The sequence below is a fragment of the Homarus americanus genome, unplaced genomic scaffold (assembly GCF_018991925.1).
Source record: "Homarus americanus isolate GMGI-L3 unplaced genomic scaffold, GMGI_Hamer_2.0 scaffold7626, whole genome shotgun sequence".
Lineage (NCBI taxonomy): Eukaryota > Metazoa > Arthropoda > Malacostraca > Decapoda > Nephropidae > Homarus > Homarus americanus.
Genome location: NW_024718273.1, coordinates 18,129,061 through 18,148,386, shown reverse-complemented (window position 1 = coordinate 18,148,386; position 19,326 = coordinate 18,129,061). Strand labels below are relative to the sequence as shown.

The window sequence follows — 19,326 nt, the reverse complement described above, 5'->3', positions numbered from 1 at the left end:
CGTATCTTCATGTGGAAGGTTTACTAAATGCGCTCGAGATTAACTTCGCAATTTTTATCAGTTCACGAGAATTTATATCTATTATGTACTATAAGTAAGATAACAAACTAAACACGTCTCTTCTATGTTAGACAAAGGAGTGTTGCTCGCTTCGTACACAGGGAGTTCCATATACGGGCATCACAAGTCTCGTCCACAAGATTAATATCAAGATTTTTGTGTATAATTACTGAATATGAAGGTATTGGTAGGACAGGATAAATTAAGTTAGGGTAGGATAAATTAGGTTACGGTAGGATAAATTAGGTTAGGTTCGGTTAACTTAGGTTGGTTAACTTGGGGTATTGTTATCATGTAAGTCTAAATTAGCTTGAATGTGTGAATGAAACAATTTTTGTTTTTGTATTTGAAATTACTTGGATCTTGACACAGTTGTAACAATATCAGTTGTGCTTCTGCTACTGAAACTCCTTTATATAAAAGTAGTTTCATTAACCGTACCGTACATTAACAAAATGTTTTGTTTTTTATTACTATTGTACTAAATTTTTATGAGTCGCACTCACAATTCTCTACATCTTCCTTGTTGAGCTGATAATGTAATTAATTCCCTTGTTATGTTTACTTAGTCTTAAACCGTAGTCTTAAACCGTTACATTAAACTTCATTTCTCTTTTTTCTATCCATACGAAAAGTTTCGCATGTGTGTTCCTGTTGTTCTCAGTAATTTTCATCTGAATTCAGTGTACGCCATGTTCTTGTGTCACCAGTCACTTATATTCCCGTTTGCGGCTCCAACTTTATTCATGGTTTATAATGTACAGGTCCCAAGACGCTGGGTGGTGTTCCGAGAATTCTTTTGTCGTCTTTCGGGTACCTGCTTACCTACATTCAGGTCAACGGGATAGTTAGCCCTCCCTGTACCTGATGCCCACTCCTAGTCTAGTTTAAGAGTACTCTGACCCTCCCCTCCACCTGTCACCAAGGTGTAAAGTATAACTACGAACCACGAGTCTAACCAAATCAAGCTTAAACATAACTATGTTTGGTCAGGGGTCGAGGGAGGGTCAGTGTGATACCTGGATGAGAAATTTTAACTCTACCTAACACAACAAAAACAAATATTAGTCATGGTTGATAACTGCTGTGTAATAATAACCTTTACCCTCCAACACCCAGACACAGACATACAGTGTGCCGTCAGGCGTGTAGGGCCCAATTTCAGACTACCAAATCTTGATGATAGAATGAAAATGGAATTTCTCTTGGATGACATAATTTGCTGGGTATCTAGACATAATCGTAAGATTATTCAAATTGTACGAAACTTTAACTAGATAACCCGGGACAATCAAACTAAATCTAGAATCGAATGAAGTCTTGGAAATAGTTGGACACTGTTTCCATAGACAATGTTAGCCGAACCTGCCCGGAAAATGATTTGACATTATAATAAAAAAAAAACTAATAATTAACTCTATAGTGAGGTATGAGTTTGGAAATATTAATCATAATGAAATCAGATATAATAAAAATTGAATAAACTACGAGGGAAAGTTCCAGGAGAGGAAGGTAGAGGGACATAGGTCTGAGTACTGAGTTAATGATCGGTGACCAGACGAGAGGTTGACCAGGGGGGGTGAAAGACCTCACTAGCTTAAATAAAGTGACGACATGATGTGACCTGACTCTGTGGGGTGTCTAATAATCATTATCGTGTTCACAACTATGTTATCTGAAGCTCATGAACTGAATTGATCACAAATACAGCAATGGAACTAATTATATGAACAAGCGATCAAAGATTCTCTCCGAGGGAAAACAAGAATAAAACACAGACAGTAACCTTAAAACATCTTTAAATTAATCCAAGAAATGCACGGAAGAGAAAGGGATAAAGAGATTACAGTACCCAGAGACGACGACACGACACCAAATTCAAAACATTTATTATCCTCTATTTCTCGTCTACATATTAATCCGTTTTCAATGTTTTCGTTGGTATATAGCTTTTTGGTGTTACGCTAGCGGCCGGTCTACAACATATTTACACTTTATAGAATGCGGTCTACAATTTGTTTAATAATTTAGAATGTGTATTATCAATTTGTTAGTGACAGACAATTACGTTTTGCCGTCAGTGACGTTTACCTTCGTCGCACATGCAAATGTTGTTCGCAACATTCAATAAGAACATAAGAACATAAGAAAGTGGGATACTGCAGGAGGCCGACTGGCCCATACAGGGCAGATCCCTTTCACACCCATCCCAGCACTTCCATGTGCCTATCCAACTTCGTCTTGAAGCTCCCTAGCGTCCCCGATCCTACTATAGCACTCGGCGTCTTGAAGCTCCCTAGCGTCCCCGATCCTACTATAGCACTCGACAGTCCATCACATATCACTCTGTACCAAACCCAGTGCTTGCCCATATCCTTTCTGAATCGGAATTTATCTAATTTAAAGCCATTTGTTCTAGTTGCTCTAATTATTACTGAGCTTCAGAACATCTTCCATTTTTACCCTTGTTAATCACTTACCCCTTGTACACTTCTATCATATCCCCCACTCTACGCCTCTAATGAATGTAAGCCCTAAGCATAGTCTGCTTCATATGGAAGGTTTCTAATATGGATCATTTTTGTCATTCTTCTTTGTACTCTCTCCAAAGAATCTGTGTCATTCTATAATAAGGACACAGAACTGAACCACATAATCCATGTGTGGCCTCACTAATGCTAGGTAAAAGTTTCAGATAACGTCAGCAGTTCTGTGCTCACAGACCTAGATATGAACCCAAAGAATCCTGTATTTGCCCTTCCCATTTGCAGACTAATACGTGTTTTTCTAGGTTTCAAGTCGTTGCTAACAAATACACCTAGAACTTTTTCACAAACTGAGTTTTCTATTTCCGTGTTACCTAGTTTATACTTAACGTTTGTATTCGTCTTCCCTATCTGTAGTACCTTGCATTTATTAGTATTAAAATTCATTTGCCAGTCTACTGACCACTCATGTAAGGTATCTAGATCTCTTTGAAGGTGTTCAAAGTCACTGTCTGAATTTATCACTCTCCCCATTTTGGTATCATCTGCAAATTTACTGATCCTACTAGTTATGCCTAAATCAAGATCATTAATGAATATAACAAACAGCAGAGGGCCTAATACAGATCCCTGGGGAACTCCGCTTTTGACCGCACCCCAGTCTGACTTTAATCCATTTATGCGGACTCTTTGTTTCCTACCAGTTAACCATGACCTAATCCATTTTAATACTGATCCACCTATTCCATGTGCTTCTACCTTCCTTATCAATATCTATAATAAATTAACTTGAATCTGTTCTTTATACAGTTATAAAAAATTAAGCTTATAATACAAGAGTAAACCCTTCGTAGTGAAGTTTAACAAATTGAATGTAAAGCAAATCCATAGAAAACGATTTAGGGTACACTATTGTAGATTACGGATGCATAACGAAGATAGTGCGTTTTCATTTTTTTTAAATGTTATAACAGTGTAATTGGTCGAGTTATTAAAATGTATAACAATTTTACTGAATGAAAATATGCTCGTATCTATCTATGGTTTTCACAGGGAATTCCTAGGTGGGTACATATCTAGAATCCAGGTAAAAAAGTCACAGGAAAAAAAGAAAAGTTAACTATCGAATTCTCACATTTTTTAAGGTTAATATGTCAATCAGTTTCAGTAACCTAACCTAACCTAACCTTTATTACCGGCCACCATAAGTTAATTGTGACTTTTTCCTAGCCAAAATTATGACTTTTTTCCTGTGACTTTATTACTGGCCACCTATCTGCCAGCTCCTAGTATGAACACTGGACTGAGTAATGTCCTCCAAGGTGTACTGTATATAGACTTCCATTGTCACCCCTTACCCACCTATGTAGAAGCTAAGCAGCTGCAAGTATTCAGCACTAGCGTAGCTGGGGGGGGGCAGGGGGGGCGGTCCGCCCCGCGGCACCGGGGCGGCACTTTTGGGTCTGCTCATCACCCATATCTGCAGCTACTGGAGACGTTAATCCATCCCTTTGTATCGGCGGCAAGTTAATCCTTGTCGTGTCTGACCTAACACCTGACCCACATCATCACGGCCACGTCATGAGCTACACCCTTGCTATGCGCCCCCCCGCCCACACACAACCTGTAACCTGTTGAGGATTAAGGAAACAACTTCAAACAAGTACGCCAGTGAGCTCATGTGGTGTGGGTCAGGTGTTAGGTCAGACACGACGAGGATTAACTTGCCGCCGATACAAAGGGAAGAATTAACGTCTCCAGTAGCTGCAAAACCATGCAGTCTCGGGTCATATCAGTTCATGTACAGCCGACCAATCCACCAGTTACAAGCAATTCACTTCAGTTCTCCACAAGTCTCCATCGTGACAAGACGAGGGGAGGCTAGACGACTTTTAAGTTCTCTTGTGTTTTCGATCCAGTTATTTACTTCGTTGGAAGACATAATACTATAAGGTAAGAAATATTAAAGTATTGGTTAAAAAATATTGATGTGACTTTTGCTGCGGTACTGAGATTAAATATTAAGATTTTGTTTCACAGCATTGCGATTTTATACTAAGACACTATCCTCACTGGGGTACAGACAAAAGCCCCCCGACAAAAGTCACCCAGACAAAAGCCACCCAGACAAAAGCCCCCTACTTTGATCGGGGTGGCTTTTGTCTGACAACAGTAAGGCAAACTATTTAATATATATATATATATATATATATAAAAGAGTGAGTCACTATGCAATATGTATTTTTTGTAGGGTCACCGGGGGGGTGCGTCAAACTCAAGGGCCGCCCCGGGCGGCACACACTCTAGCTACGCCACTGAGTATTCTAATCTCTGGGAGCATGAGGTGCCACAGTGCAAGCACCAGTCTGGTGGCCCCTTTCCTACTATAGCTAGCAGGCGCGCGGATCGGGTCGTGTTGCGTCTCTGTAACAAAGTGTGTTCGGCATTCAGGCCTTCGTTATTGAGCGGCAGTAGGCCTACAGTTTCCAATCTTTAATTTCTTACGGTTCTCACCTGAACACTATTCGGTATATTGTCACTCATGCCGTATAAACACATATTTTAATCCTAAATTACACCCTAAGGTAAGGTCTTGGTTTGCTAGTTCGTGGGTAAATTCATTGGGTTATAATATCAACGCAGCACACCCGAGGCGCCAACCCAAACAAAGCCTAGCGTCGTATTTTCATGGCGTGGGTATACAAGATATTCTTTTTGAAGCATAGTTTCTAGATCACTTCCAACACTTCACATAGTTCTGATACCTTTATCCAGATCATTGTTCTCATGTATTTTCATGATATCTGTGGAAGTTATGTTCGCTACACGTTCACAGACGTAAATAGTATGACCTTCAAACCATGATCTACACTTAGTCCTACAGTACACTAGCCCGGCTCAACTGGACTTTAACATTCATCTTATGGATACCCTGAGTTCTCCTTAATGCTATGAATACATACAATTAATATGATATAACTGTACCTGGGTACAATACAACACATGGTCTAGTAACATTGAGTAGGTGAGTTATCTTTTAACAGTGTTTCCCGTGATTCTACAAGCGCGGTGGATTTGAATGTTATATAGCGTAATATGAATTAAATGGGGTTTTTATTTATGACAATGATGTGCGCAGTATACCAGAAACCTGAGAGGGCAAACTATTTCCCAAGCAAGAGTCGTGAACTCTTGTAACAATGTGCCAGAAAGTGTTGATAGCACAGCATATGAGCCCTTTCAAGACCAGACTTGACCACCACTGGAGCAAGTTCAGGTACATTCAGGAGCCGGTGAATGCCCAGTACTTGCCTACAGTGCAGAACAGAGGTGACCAATCGCCTAAGCGGCTAACGAGCCAATCAGTGGTGAAGAGGATACAAGTAAAAGTAAACCAGTACTAAAGCACAAATCCACACTACCTTGTACCACTTTTGAGGTTCCACCTTAAGACCTTTATAAATGCTTTTACGCCCGTATTATTGAACATCATCTTCCCTTGAAGGTCGTCCTGTTTCAACCTTAAACTAAAAAAGTCCTGAGGGACACAGGAGTACAGTACTTAACGGGCTGGTGTGGCAGTAAAATTAACTAACTCCAATATTAATTAATTTTATTGGAATTAGTTAATTTTAAGGCCCGTCCACAAGATCGAGCAGTGCCCGGCGGGCACGCGCTAAACGCCAGTTATCGGGCAAAATTGGCAGGCAAACCAAGGGAGTGCCCGTCGTCGAGGGAAATCATGGTCCGCCTGCCTGGTGGTTTGCTGCCGGATATGGAGAGACGACTTTAAGTACTGCAAATGTGAAACGTATATGTTCCCCGCTCGGTCCAGATGTCCAGTGTATAACCAAATAAGCTTATGCAATGTATTATGTAATGAGGACATTCGTGGGTGTTCTTCGTTCCTGCCGCTCTCCTCACTCTAGTCCCATAGCTTCCTGTCTATGTATATCATAATTCTAACATAATTCAATGAAAATTTATGTATTACAAATCTCACCTGCAAGTAATCTTCCTTGAGTACTTCAACCATGGCTTGACAAGTTGCACGTATTATGGGAGACAAACTTTGTTTTGATATCCTCGTTCTATACTGAAGTGAGCAGTTCCCGTAAAATCGTGGCATGACTTCACAATACTTTTCTTCGACCTAACCACTCTTTGCACCATTCCCTTTTCTGCATTTGGTTCTTCTTTTTGCACATAGCAGCAATTATTATAGTACACAACACTATGCTCTTCCCTTTAACTGTCAGGCGATTATTCCTGGGACACACCATGGTGATGGTACGGCACCAGCCAACCACCAGTGGTCAAGTGTCCTACACTGTTGGCAAGTACCAGCTCCAGAATGTATCTGTACCCATGCCAGTGTTGGTCAAATCTGGTCTTGAATGACCACATACTCCATGCTAATTGAATAAGCAATAAAATTTAAGGGGGGTTGATGAATACTGTAATCTACACCAAGACTGATGGTCTTGATAATAAAAACATGAATAGAGGAATCTGCAGCAGGCTTATTGGCCCATACTGGGCAGTTCCATTTACACCCAACCCCCTATCATTCATATATCCATTCAACCTATGTTTGAAGCTATCCAGCTTATCGAGTTAATGTTGTTTGAGAACTTGTTCCACTACTCCATTTCCAAATGAACATTTACCTACTTCCCAACAAATCTAAATTTGTCCAATTTAAAACCATTGTTAAGAGTTTACTCAGGGTTGGATAGTTTAGCCGTGCCTTCCATTTATACACCTCTATCATATCGCCCCTCACTCTACAGCTCTCGAGGGAGTGCAAATTAAGATGCTTTAACCCGTCTCTGTACTCAAGGTTCCTAATACCTGGGATTAGTTTCGTCATTTTCCTCTGAATTCTATCTAAGGATTCTATATCCATTCTAATATGGTGACCAGAATTGAACTGCATAACCCAGGTGAGGTCTAACAAGCACAAGATAGTTTTTGTCAGTTGTGGAACTGCTAGGATGCAGGGTTGTTCAGTTAATGTGACTCATCCCCAGTCAGCTATAATTTAGTACCAAATAAGTGTGCAAAATACCTAAATGAAATCAAAAGACCTATCTAAGCAGGGCCAAGAAAACAATATACAGTGCCAAATAATGTATTCCCCCAAATTAAACAAACATTTTAGAAACAAAACCTCAAAACAAAAACAAACAAATTTCCCGGTAACAGCAGAGTAACCGTTTTGCTACTTTTTAATTACCATATCAGTCCCATACTTAAAAGCAAGGGATCTTTCATAAGGAACAATTTGGAGAAGTGTAGAAGAGTAGTCCGTAAACATACCAGGTCGTCAACAAAATTTATCTAAAATTACATGTTCTTCAACATGATACATACACCTTTATTTAAAAATATTTGTCATATGTAATTTCAATTGATCAAATCCTTTATAATTGAAGACTCATCAAGTAAAAAGACAGTAACCCAAAGTACAATTAAAGTTCTTTTTTTCAACTATCAAAATCCCCAAAATTTCATCATGTGGTAAAATACTTCTGGAAAAGCATCAGCAGAATGTAAAATAAATCTAAACTCAAACACCCATTTTGACAGATCTGCCAAAATTTACAAATTTGTAATAAGAAACCATCATTAAAGTAAAAGTTAGTAATGTGCTAAAACAAGACCACCCGAGCAGAAATTAGAAGAATTAATCTCCCACACACAAAAGTAAAAGTCCTCAAGTCTAAAGATAGTAATATTTCCACTCAATGGTCCAAAATTAAGATCAGTGCTAAAAAATTAGCCAACACCCACAAACCTACACAAATTCTCTATAGAATATTCCCTAAAAAGATGTAAAATTAATAATTTTCTCAAGTCAAATAAATCAATCCCACCTATACACCTTACACATTAGCCAGTACCAACTCCATTACAATTTACCTACATTTCTTTCTCCTGGTCCTTCATCTGTGACCCTGTCGCTTTTCAAACAAGTGAAACGACTGTTGAAGGCTGAACTTTGATCTTCACCTTATGTAATTCTTAACTTTCCCAACTGGCATGCCCATAAAAACATGTTACTTGTATTATGAAAATTTGTTTTAAAATATGGACCACGTTCTGGTACTCTTGGCCAAAACAATTCAATCCTTTGCCCCCCCCGCCTTTTTTTTTTTTTTACTAAGGACTTAAATGAACTAAAATTGTGTGGTTGCACTTCCTTCAGTTTTGTGCCCAACACAAATAAGAACTGAAATTTATATAAAACTATGCTCTGCTAGACTGCACTAAAACCCTGAGGTTTCAATGTTAAAATAATGCAGAGCCATAAGGTTTTTCTCTACAGCTTTAAACACAATTATATGTTAAAATGCTGGGGATGATACTAATAACATTTATGCAGTATCTAAAAGTACTCGGAAATAACCTAGTAAATGCTGCTGGCTTCCAAATATGAAAATCTTCATAGTCCAGTACCAAATGCCAATATCACATAGTAAAACCTTAAACCAACACCGTTAACTTCATCAATGGCAATAGGTCGAGCAACATCATATAAGCATACAAAAAAATCACTAAAATCAGTTTCACCATAAATGATGAGCACATCCACAGCTGGAATGCCAAGTACACAAATTATTGCGTTAAATAATCAATTCCACATCAAGAGAAACAATGTATGCTTTGAGGCTACTAAACTAAAATTCTTTCCTTGTAACTTAAATACTGCACATTGTGATAGCAGTTATATAACTCTACTGAGAGTTGTTTGAGTGCGCAGCTTTGAGTTTCTCATTATTGGCTTATGGCCTCCATGAACATCCATTGGGTGGGTCAACTGCCAGCAAGACCGACAAAAATACTTGAAGCAGTTCTCATCACGGCAAAAGTATGGCCCTTGCTGCATGCCACACAACTGACAGAGCGAATCGGCAAGGTATGGATCCACTTGCACCTGCAAAGTAATAAATGTGCCTCAAAATAATGTGGTCAACATAACCCACATCTCAAACTGCTGCTGATTATTTAATCAAGATAAGCAGCGAGTCTGCAAAGGGGCCCCAAGGCAAGCATACCTGAGCCACACTGAATTGCAGGGTGGTTGTGGAAATTTATGTTCATGTCACTATTTAGGTTGAAAAAGCCAGTTATTACATTCCATGTTACAGTATTCATTTATCCATACATCAATTGAACAGTGCATTAAGTTTCTATACATATGAGTTGATATATTGTGATAAATACCCTGTACATAGAACACGAATGTTAAGCAAGTTGTTTAACAGACCTGCTCCTATTGATACCAGGATATACTGGCTTTGATGTACAGGAAGAGATCTTACGATGTAGATTGAATAACTTACACCAATGGTCCCGATGTGTTTTATATTGGACATATATAGTGGCTAAACTATGACGATTTGTGGGATTAGAGACAAAATACAACTTGTCGATAATTAAAAACATACAAATTAGTTGAAGGATCACAGCACAAAAAGGGGACTTAAACCCTCCAAAAACAAATCGTGTCAACACCACAAAAATAGAAGGTAAAAGTCATGAATAAACTCTCGGACATTACACAATTATATTGAGAGAGAGAGAGAGAGAGAGAGAGAGAGAGAGAGAGAGGGGGGGGGGGCAGAAGTGATGAGGTGGAGAGGAATGGTAAAGTGGACGGACCACTTCAGTTTGCATGGGAGAAGTAATGCTTACGAAGAAAATAGCTATTCAGTGACCAACGTGTCAAACAGTTAAACTTTAATCTTCCTTTCTCATGAACACTTGATCTGATAAAGACAGCCTGAAGGATAGTAATTATTATCCTTTAGAGATGATAATTCGTTTGACAGATTTATTACAAGTTATTGACACTTGACCCCTAAAGGGCTTAAGAATTATCATCCAACAAAATACACTCTGTATACAATAAACCAAGTTCTTAAAACTACCAAGCACATTTGCCACATCTTTGATCTTTCCTATGCAGTATTGGCAAATTGAAAAGCACAATACTTAAAATACTTTAGGCTATAAGAGGGTAATTCCAGGAATGTAACGATTGATAAATTTTTATAAGTGATGAGACACACTAGTCACGAAGATCACTCTCTGCTTCAAGGGTGGTTGAAGAAATTGCGTCAGGATTCAATGTCATGAAGTGTAAGATGATGCACATAGGTCACACGAACAGTAAGGAGGTGTTTCTCATGTCCTGTCCCAACAAGACAAAGAAACCGCACTAAAAAATACCAAATGTGAGAAGGACCACTGTCTGTCTGTCTGTCTGTGTGTGTGTGTGTGTGTGTTGACAACGAACTGAAGTCCTCGGGTCATTATTTTTTTTTACTTTTATCCTCTTCGCCACTGATCGGCTTGTTAGCCGCTTGGGCGATCGGTCACGTCTCTGTCACGCACTGTTGGCAAATACTGGGCATGCACCGGCTCCTGAATGTACCTGAACCCGCTCCAGTGTTGGTCAAGTCTTCTCTTGAAAGAGCTCACACTCGGTGCCGTCACAACACTCTGGTAGATTGTTCCAAGAGTTTACAACCCTCACTCCGAAAAAGTTTGCCCTCACGGTTTTCTGGACTTGCGGCTTCTTCAATCTTGAGCTGTGACCCCTTGTGGGGCGAGCGTCCGCCAGCTCCAAGTAAGGACACTCAACTGAGTAGTGCCCCCTGAGATGCTTATACACCTCAACTAGGTCCCCCCTTGCCCGTCTGTAGTATAAGCTAGGCAAGTTCAGGCGCTCCAATCTCTCAGGGTAGCTGAGGTGCCGAAGTGCAGGCACCAGTTTGGTGGCCCTCCTTTGAACATTTTCAACCAACTGACAGTCCCTAGCATATCTCGGGGACCAGATGGGGTGACAGTACTCCAGATGGGGAAGCACTTCACTCCTGAAGATCGTCACGAGGGACGGACCGTCTAGATATCTGAACGACCTTCTTATAAGACCCAATAATTTATTTGCCTGATTTACCTTCTTCTCACAATGGCCCGAGAACTTCAGCTCATTGTCAACATACACACCTAGGTCCTTCTCACACACAGTCTCAACTAGTGCATTTTCTTCATCCCGTTGGGACATATGATACGCCTCCTTACCGTTGGTACGCCCCAGGTGCATCCTCTTACACTTCGTGACATTGAATCTCAGCAGCCATTTCTTCGACCATTCCTGGAGCCCACAGAGGTCCTTCTGCAGCTCTTCACAGTCCGCTTGGTTCTTAATTTCCCGAAATAACTTGCCATCATCGACAAACATTTGTATGGAGGAGTGTACAACGTCAGGCATGTCATTTATGAAACAAACAAACAACAGCGGGCCCAATACACTACCCTGCGGTACCCGACTTGTTACAGGTACAGATGACGGTTTCGTGCCATTAATCACCACACACTGCTTGCGGTCATGTAGAAAGTCTTCTATCCACGCTAGGACATTTCCCCGAATTCCGTACCCTTTCAGTTTGATTTTCAGCCTTTCGTGGGGTACTGTCGAAAGCCTTGGCAAAATCTAGGTAAATATTGTCGATATTACCACCCCGTTCTAGAATATGGGTCCAAATATCCAATACCTTGAGCAATTGTGTTTAGCAAGAGCGCCCCGGCATAAAACCGTGTTGGCAATCTTTTACAAGGTTGTTTCGTAGTAGATGTTCCATCGCGGCATCTCTGATAATACTCTCAAGTACTTTACATATTATGCTGGTCAGGCTCACCGGTCTATAGTTGTTCGTGGAGTGACTATCGCCCTTCTTGAAGATAGGACTCACATAAGCCACTTTCCATTCACTGGGGACCATTTGTTCATCCAGGCATTTACAAAACAGAATCTTCAGGGGCTCTGCAAGCTCGTTGCACAGCTCTCTTAGCACTCTAGGATGCACCATGTCAGGTCCGGGACTCTTATGGACCTTTAGCCTGGACAGTTTATTTCTAATACCCTCTTCTGTGAACACAATGTGGGTCAGTGCTGTGTCGAACCGTCTGTCCTCAAACGCAGGAAGGTTAGTTGCATCCTCTCTTGTGAACACTGAGGAAAAGAAGCTGTTCAATGCCTCAGCTTTATCCTGGTCAGAATCTGCGTAACTACCATCTTCAAGCCTCAGGTCTGATACTCCTACTCGCGTTTTCAATTTCGACTTTGCATAGCGGTAAAACGCCTTTGGGTTTGACTTGACCTCGCGTGCAACCAGCCTTTGGAACTCCTTTTCAGCCCTCCTACACTCTATCTTTGCTTGGTTTCTGGCTCTTGCATACATCCTCCTGTCTTGCTCATCGTTTGACCCAACCCACGTCTTGAATTTCTGGGTTTTCTTCTTAATTTTGTCGACCGCCGCATGGTTCATGTGTAGGGATCCCCTCGTATTCCTAGAAGCACTGGGTTTGGTCTTGGGTATATATTTATCGATCAAATGGGTCATTTTACTAGTTATGATATTCAGCGTAGTGTCTGCGTTCTTGTACCTTAATAAGTCAGGCCAGTTGATACCCCTCATCTCTTCCCTCATCCCATTGTAATTTCCCTTGTAATATTTGCACCTTGGCCTGGCCTTATCTTGAACTAGGTAACAGTTAAATCTGAATGACAACACTGTATGGTGACTGGTGCCAACTGGGGCAAGGTGTTCCAGTTTGGCCACCATACCCTCCTCGTTTGTTATGATGAGGTCAAGTGGCTTGGGTGTTTGCTCCCCTCTGTAATGTGTCGGGTCTCTCACATGTTGGAACAGAAAATTATCTCTCAGAGTTTCTACAAAAAGAGTAGCAGGATTATTCAAGTCATTCGGGGTGGACTCGTTTCTCCAGTCGATGTCGCCATAGTTAAAGTCCCCCATGATAAGGAGGTGGCTGGGGTTGAGCATCGCCGCATTGTTTATTAAGGTTCTTAAGTTCCTTTGATTTAGTTGGCCACAGTTTGGGGATCTGTAGATACACCCGACGATAAGTAAGTCCCCCTCCCTTTAATTTAATTTTACACCACTTGGACTCTTCAAAAACATCCTCTCCCTGTACCCTCGCCTGGCTGGCTCTAAGGTCTTGCCTAGCGTAGATAACCACACCCCTCCTGCAGGATTCTCGAGTTAGGTTCGTAAATGAGTCATATCCAGCAATACTGAACTCACATTCCTCTGGGTCGATTCTCCTGTTCTTGTACAACAGTTCTACAACTCCTACAATATCTGGTTGGTGTACTCTTAGTAGTGTTTCAAACTCCTCTCTTATCAAGGAACGTGTCAGTATTAGTGTACATGACATTCAAGCCAGAATTTGTTCTCGGTAACGTTCTCTGCTCTTAGTAATAAACCCGCTCCACCCACATTCTCAGAAGCTGCAGCATTTGCTAAGTACACTGTATTTTGCAGGGTGTGGTTAGAAATGTCATTGTTTACACGGCGCTCGTTCCCTCCTGTCCGATAGGCTGAGCTGGTGCCGCCTCCCGGGTGGGGGGTTGAGTGGGTGGGGGGTGCACTGCTGCCCCCTGGCCCTGTGTCGGCACACTTGTTTCCACTACCCTCCCCCCGAGTATAACCCATGTACACCTGTCCCCGTTCCTCCTCGACTCCTCCCTCTTCTGCTTCAAGTCCTGCAGGAGCTTCTTGTGCTGTTCCCTCTGCATTACCGTGCATTCTGGGTGAATAAATACATCCCGAAATTCCTCGCTAAGTTTTTTGCCTGCCGAATAACTTGCCATTTCTCCTCCTCACTCCCTAGTGTGATCCTGAGGGGGCGAGGCTTAGCCCCCTGCTTTTGTCCCAGCCTCCTCACATCCTGAGGGGTTGCTGGAATCTTCAGAACCCCTGTGCAAATATTTTGAAACGGCACCTTGTCGTGTGTTTCCTTACTCACAGTTCCCTCCGCCTGGCTCTCGGTGACTCCAAAAATTATTACATTGTTCCTGCGCTGGAGCCGTTAAGTCTTTATAAGGTCATTCAGACATCTAGATGGTCCACCCCTATCTTCAGGGATGTGGTGCCAATTAAAAGGAAACTTACAAATGCTAACAGTATGGATGTATAAATGTGTCAATTGTGAAAATTTTTCCACACGGTTATTTTGGCATGGGATAACATTGTAGCTAACATAGCAAGTCCACGCTTAACGTTGTTTCGGTACTAACTGTAGCTAACATAGCAAGTCCGCGCTTAACGTTGTTTCGGTACTAACTGTAGCTAACATAGCAAGTCCATGCTTAACGTAGTTTCGGTACTAACTGTAGCTAACATAGCAAGTCCACGCTTAACGTTGTTTCGGTACTAACTGTAGCTAACATAACAAGTCCGCGCTTAACGTTGTTTCGGTACTAACTGTAGCTAACATAGCAAGTCCGCGCTTAACGTTGTTTCAGTACTATGTCGCTAAATTTTCAAGACCAAAAATTCTCTTAACGTCCCGATGATCCGATACTACGTCGTTTTGCGTCGTCACGGACTACTTTCTACGGCGCATCACCCCCATCGACCGGCCGCGCTACGCTCTCTTGGCTCATCGCAGTCTCGGTGACTCGCCACCCTCATACCTACCAGTGCATGGAAATATTCATATAAACTGTGCTATGGGCCCCTCATCCATATACAATCATCACCTTTCCTGACACCCAAGGGTTTATCAACCATTACCCTTAATGACAGGTCTCCTAAAAAATAAACGTCTTACCTTCTTTGTAAATTTGGGGGTTTTTATCTCAATGAAAGCTGCTCTAACTGCCTTCCTGTAGGACTGCACATTATTGAAAGTTACTCTGCCAGATCCAATTGGATACTTGTGCTTGTCAGTGTCAATACCTGCGAATATAAATTTAGTATAAGAAGATGTAATGAACTGGTAAAGCATATCAAAATTCTGATCACAGCCTTGAATATTAACCTCACAATCCAAATAATTTGGTCAAGTGTTGTTGTGTACAGTACTATAGAAAAGGCTCCCCTATATGACTCACTGAATGCTAGATTAGTGAAATGCCTTGGGACTTTGCAGTTGCTTTTTATTCTAAATAAAAATTTTGAGCCACATTTAAACATTTACTATTGAAATAGTACAATGAACAATTACCTCAAAATTCTGTACAAACTAATTATGCAACAAATACATATAGTATGAGGCGTTGCATCTAACTTGGTCACTAACTTGTCAGGTGTTGCCATTAGCCTCTTTTACTATAAATATTTGTTCCATAATTAGTTTGTACATAGGATAAAACTTAGATTAATTACTTGGATTACTCACCTGAGTACACAACTCCTCCAAACAAGTCATTCATAATGTTTGCAAGGCCTTCTGCACTTAGCATACCATGTAATGCCCCTACAAACACCGTTTTTGCTGGGTCCAATTGGTATGATGGGCAACGGACGTAGTTACTGTCACTGATCACCCATGGAATAATCTGTACCTGAAAAACGTGGACTTTTCAATTACACTACGTATATTTTTTAAATAATTTTATTTGTATCTTATTTATACAATCTCTATCTTCAAGCTACATATGGTGTTACTACCTTTAACAGTTACAGGCATGGAAAATCTTGTCTGGAAGGAGACAATTTCTTCGAGAACAATAAGGAAACCTTCATGCACTTCCAGATATTGTACCGTTATATTTTTCTGTAGCCACTTATTGTTTAGGCTGTACAGTTCTGTACATCCCTAGCAAGTAGCAGAGGTTTGGCATGGAGATCTTGGTATTGTGATGCATAGTGTATCTGGCACCACGGTCGAGCAACTGATACAACACATCTCCACGTATCTACTCATCCATGATACAGGCTCCTTTGGCACAGTATTTGTCAAATTTCCAACATGTGCCTTATGGCATATGCAAAGCTGTTCATATCACCGACATCTTGGCAATAATTTGCAAAAGAAACATGCACACAGGTTGTCAACATCATACAGAGCAATAAAGGTAGACTGGCTAAGTTGACCATAGGTGAAAATCACGAAACCAATTGCTGTCATCGACTACAACTTGAGGTTGGTAAAAAAGAGTTACCCGCAAATCAGCAACACCTGTGTCTAAAACCATTAAGTGGTTCACAGTAATGAAGTATCTGTCCAGATCCTGATGAATTTCAAAATAATCAACAAGACTCGTGTTTTGGTAGGGTCGTCAAAATCTTTCATCCATGGTGTCATTATTTGTGTAAAAAGATACTCTTCAGCATCGCACAAAACATTCTTCCTACAGCTGCTGATGTCATACTTTACAATACCTACAGATGTACCATGCATGATCCAACAAAAAATCGTGTCTGCCAGACTTTTACCTCAATGTGGAGAAGCTACTATTGGAGAATTTTGACCCCACTGCTTCCACACAAGTGGCACAAGTAAAAGCACAATTCCACATACAGCACTAACCTTAACAGGTTGATTGATGGCATCTCAGAACCTCTGTACAAATATTCTAAAACTGCATCTTATCGTGTGTTATCCTACTCGGTTTCTTCGGCCTGGCTCTCAGCGACTCCAAAAACTATACAGTGTTCCTGCATTGGAAACGTTCCCATTGTTGTTCCTCCTCTCCCCTAACAGTAGGTCCGCTAATTGCCATTTCTTCGACACACTTCCGAGTCCCTAGCTGCTGCAAAACCTGTTCTGATCCTGCATTACTCTCCGCCACCTCTCGTGGCCCTGTTAAGGCCTTAGCATAACTCCACTTTGCAACCACCTCTATTCTATCGGCTACTTCCTCAGTCTCGGCAAGGACCTCTTTCTAACCCAAGTACATCCGTCCCGGCTCATCAACTCCCCCTCCTCTGCTACAAGGACTCCAGGAGTTCTTTGTGCTGTTCCCTTTGCATTACCATGCAATCTGGGTTTGTGAATATACTCCAGATCGCACAGTAATGCAGAGCTAACGAGTGGATACGTGTCAAAGATAAAAAAATATGCTCTGGTAAGAAAGATTTTCCCTAAATTATCAAATCCACTTGTAAACTGGACTAGTAGTTACAGAGGAGATGAGACACTATTACATGGAAGATGTAGCAGCCCCTATTTTACTTTCCCTTTTCTTTTTTCTCCCAGTATTAAAGGGTACAACAATATGACATAGTAATATCTTAGCTAGCCAGAATCCCTCAAACCCTGAACTCTCCGACAGCCGGAATTGGAATTCAGGGAAAGATTTTCCGAGGGGCACATTTTCCGGACCCGGAAAATTTCGGGGATGGGGATTTTTTTTTTCTGGGTTTGAGATGAAAATCAGGTGCATTTTCTGGAAATTCCAAGAAAAAATTTCCACTACCCAGAAAATTCCAGGGATGAGAGATAGTTTTCCAGATTCGAGAAATGTAATGAGCAATTTGGGGAACTTCCGAGAAAATTTTTCCGTTAACTGGAAAATTCTGGGGAGGAGGGATTTTTCTAGCTTTGAGAGTCGTCTCGTTACCTGGATATCTCTCATCCCCGGAAGTGTTCTGCACCAATTGTTCGGGCTAACAGGGATATCACTGTACTGTATACTACTGTACAAACCTGTTACATAAAGGCAAACTGGAGACAATGATCACTGCATAGTTCTTATATGCACCCATTATTTCCTATTACAGTATTAAAGAAAATGTACACAATCTCATAAGTGACAAAATTTGTTTTCATCAGTGCTGTATCAACAATACTGTACCTCTTTCTGTCTAATACGTCTGGATGAAACCTTGTAGTAGTAGTTACCACCAATGCCTATGTCCTGGCTGCAAGCTCCCAGCAGTGTTTTCACCTGGGATAAAATAAAAACTTAAGAGCTCAATCCAGACAAGACTTTACAAACACTGGCACTGTTACAGATACATTCTGCAATCAATATAGTGCTGTACTGTATTTGCCAGCTGTGCATAACAGACTCGACCATCCACCTGAGCAGCTAATGAGCCAATCGGAGGCATCCACCTGAACAGCTAATGAACCAATCGGAGGCGAAGAGGATGAAGTAGATTAAAATACAAATGGTGCAGCAAGCTGCTAACAGTTAAACTGTCATCAACCTTTTCACGGAGGCTGGCTTGTGACCAACGCCCATGCCAAATGTACGAGTACAGTATATAGAATTCAGTTTTAATCTGGTCTTTCTTGCTTCCTTTACACCATTTCTTTACAACATTTGCCTGTCTACCCAGCAGTAATTGGGAACCTAGATGTAAATCGATTTGTGGATCGTGTTCCGAGGCAATGGTTAACCAGTGCAGTTGACGAGCTGTCCGGTCTTCTTGGACTATTCCTCGACGCTGGGTCATGCAGCTCGTTAACTCAGGGTGTGGTTGTAGTGTTGACAACAGCTTCTACACCTTAAATTCATGCCTAGGTGGTCCTAGGGCCGGCCATCCTCTTTACACAATGGGCAACCAATATATATTATACTTACACCAGTACAATAGTATGCATCACCGTTGGTACATAGCAAATTGTATAATTTTAGGTTTTGGATGAAAATTACTCAAACCAGGCACTTAGGAGGGGAGGAAAAATATTTTTAACTAGTTTTTCCGTGTATGATATGCCTCTAAACCTAGGTAGATACGCAAAAACATCAAATTGGCGACATTTACATGGCATTCTCGTTCGTTTCTGAGGGGCTATTAAACCAGTTATCCACAAAGACTTTATTGCAATGAGAAGACAGTAAAGTCAACTAAAATACAGTAGCAAAGAGGGAATTACTGTAAGTTTTGTTCATAGCAGATATGTATGATAAAGGAGAATATTTTTCTGAAATAAATTAATGGTATGATTCCCCCAACTCCTGGCTCGGAGCCCAAGACCTGGTATGCATGTTTTTCTGTCAGAATCA

General features: G+C 41.1%; 1 protein-coding gene across 1 annotated transcript in view; it reads right to left on the bottom strand.

Moving 5' to 3' along the window:
* Positions 1–8,746: 8,746 nt before the first annotated feature.
* The window catches only part of LOC121859629 (cytoplasmic polyadenylation element-binding protein 1-like), a 39,106-nt gene continuing 28,526 nt past the window's right edge, over positions 8,747–19,326 (bottom strand). Inside the window, exons 11-14 of the mRNA XM_042356561.1 lie at positions 18,166–18,258; positions 15,765–15,930; positions 15,195–15,322; positions 8,747–9,486 (exon numbers count right to left, since the gene is read on the bottom strand). Of these exons, the coding sequence (XP_042212495.1) occupies positions 9,277–9,486; positions 15,195–15,322; positions 15,765–15,930; positions 18,166–18,258 (597 nt within the window). The 3' untranslated portion in view covers positions 8,747–9,276. The remainder of the gene's footprint in view (positions 9,487–15,194; positions 15,323–15,764; positions 15,931–18,165; positions 18,259–19,326) is intronic.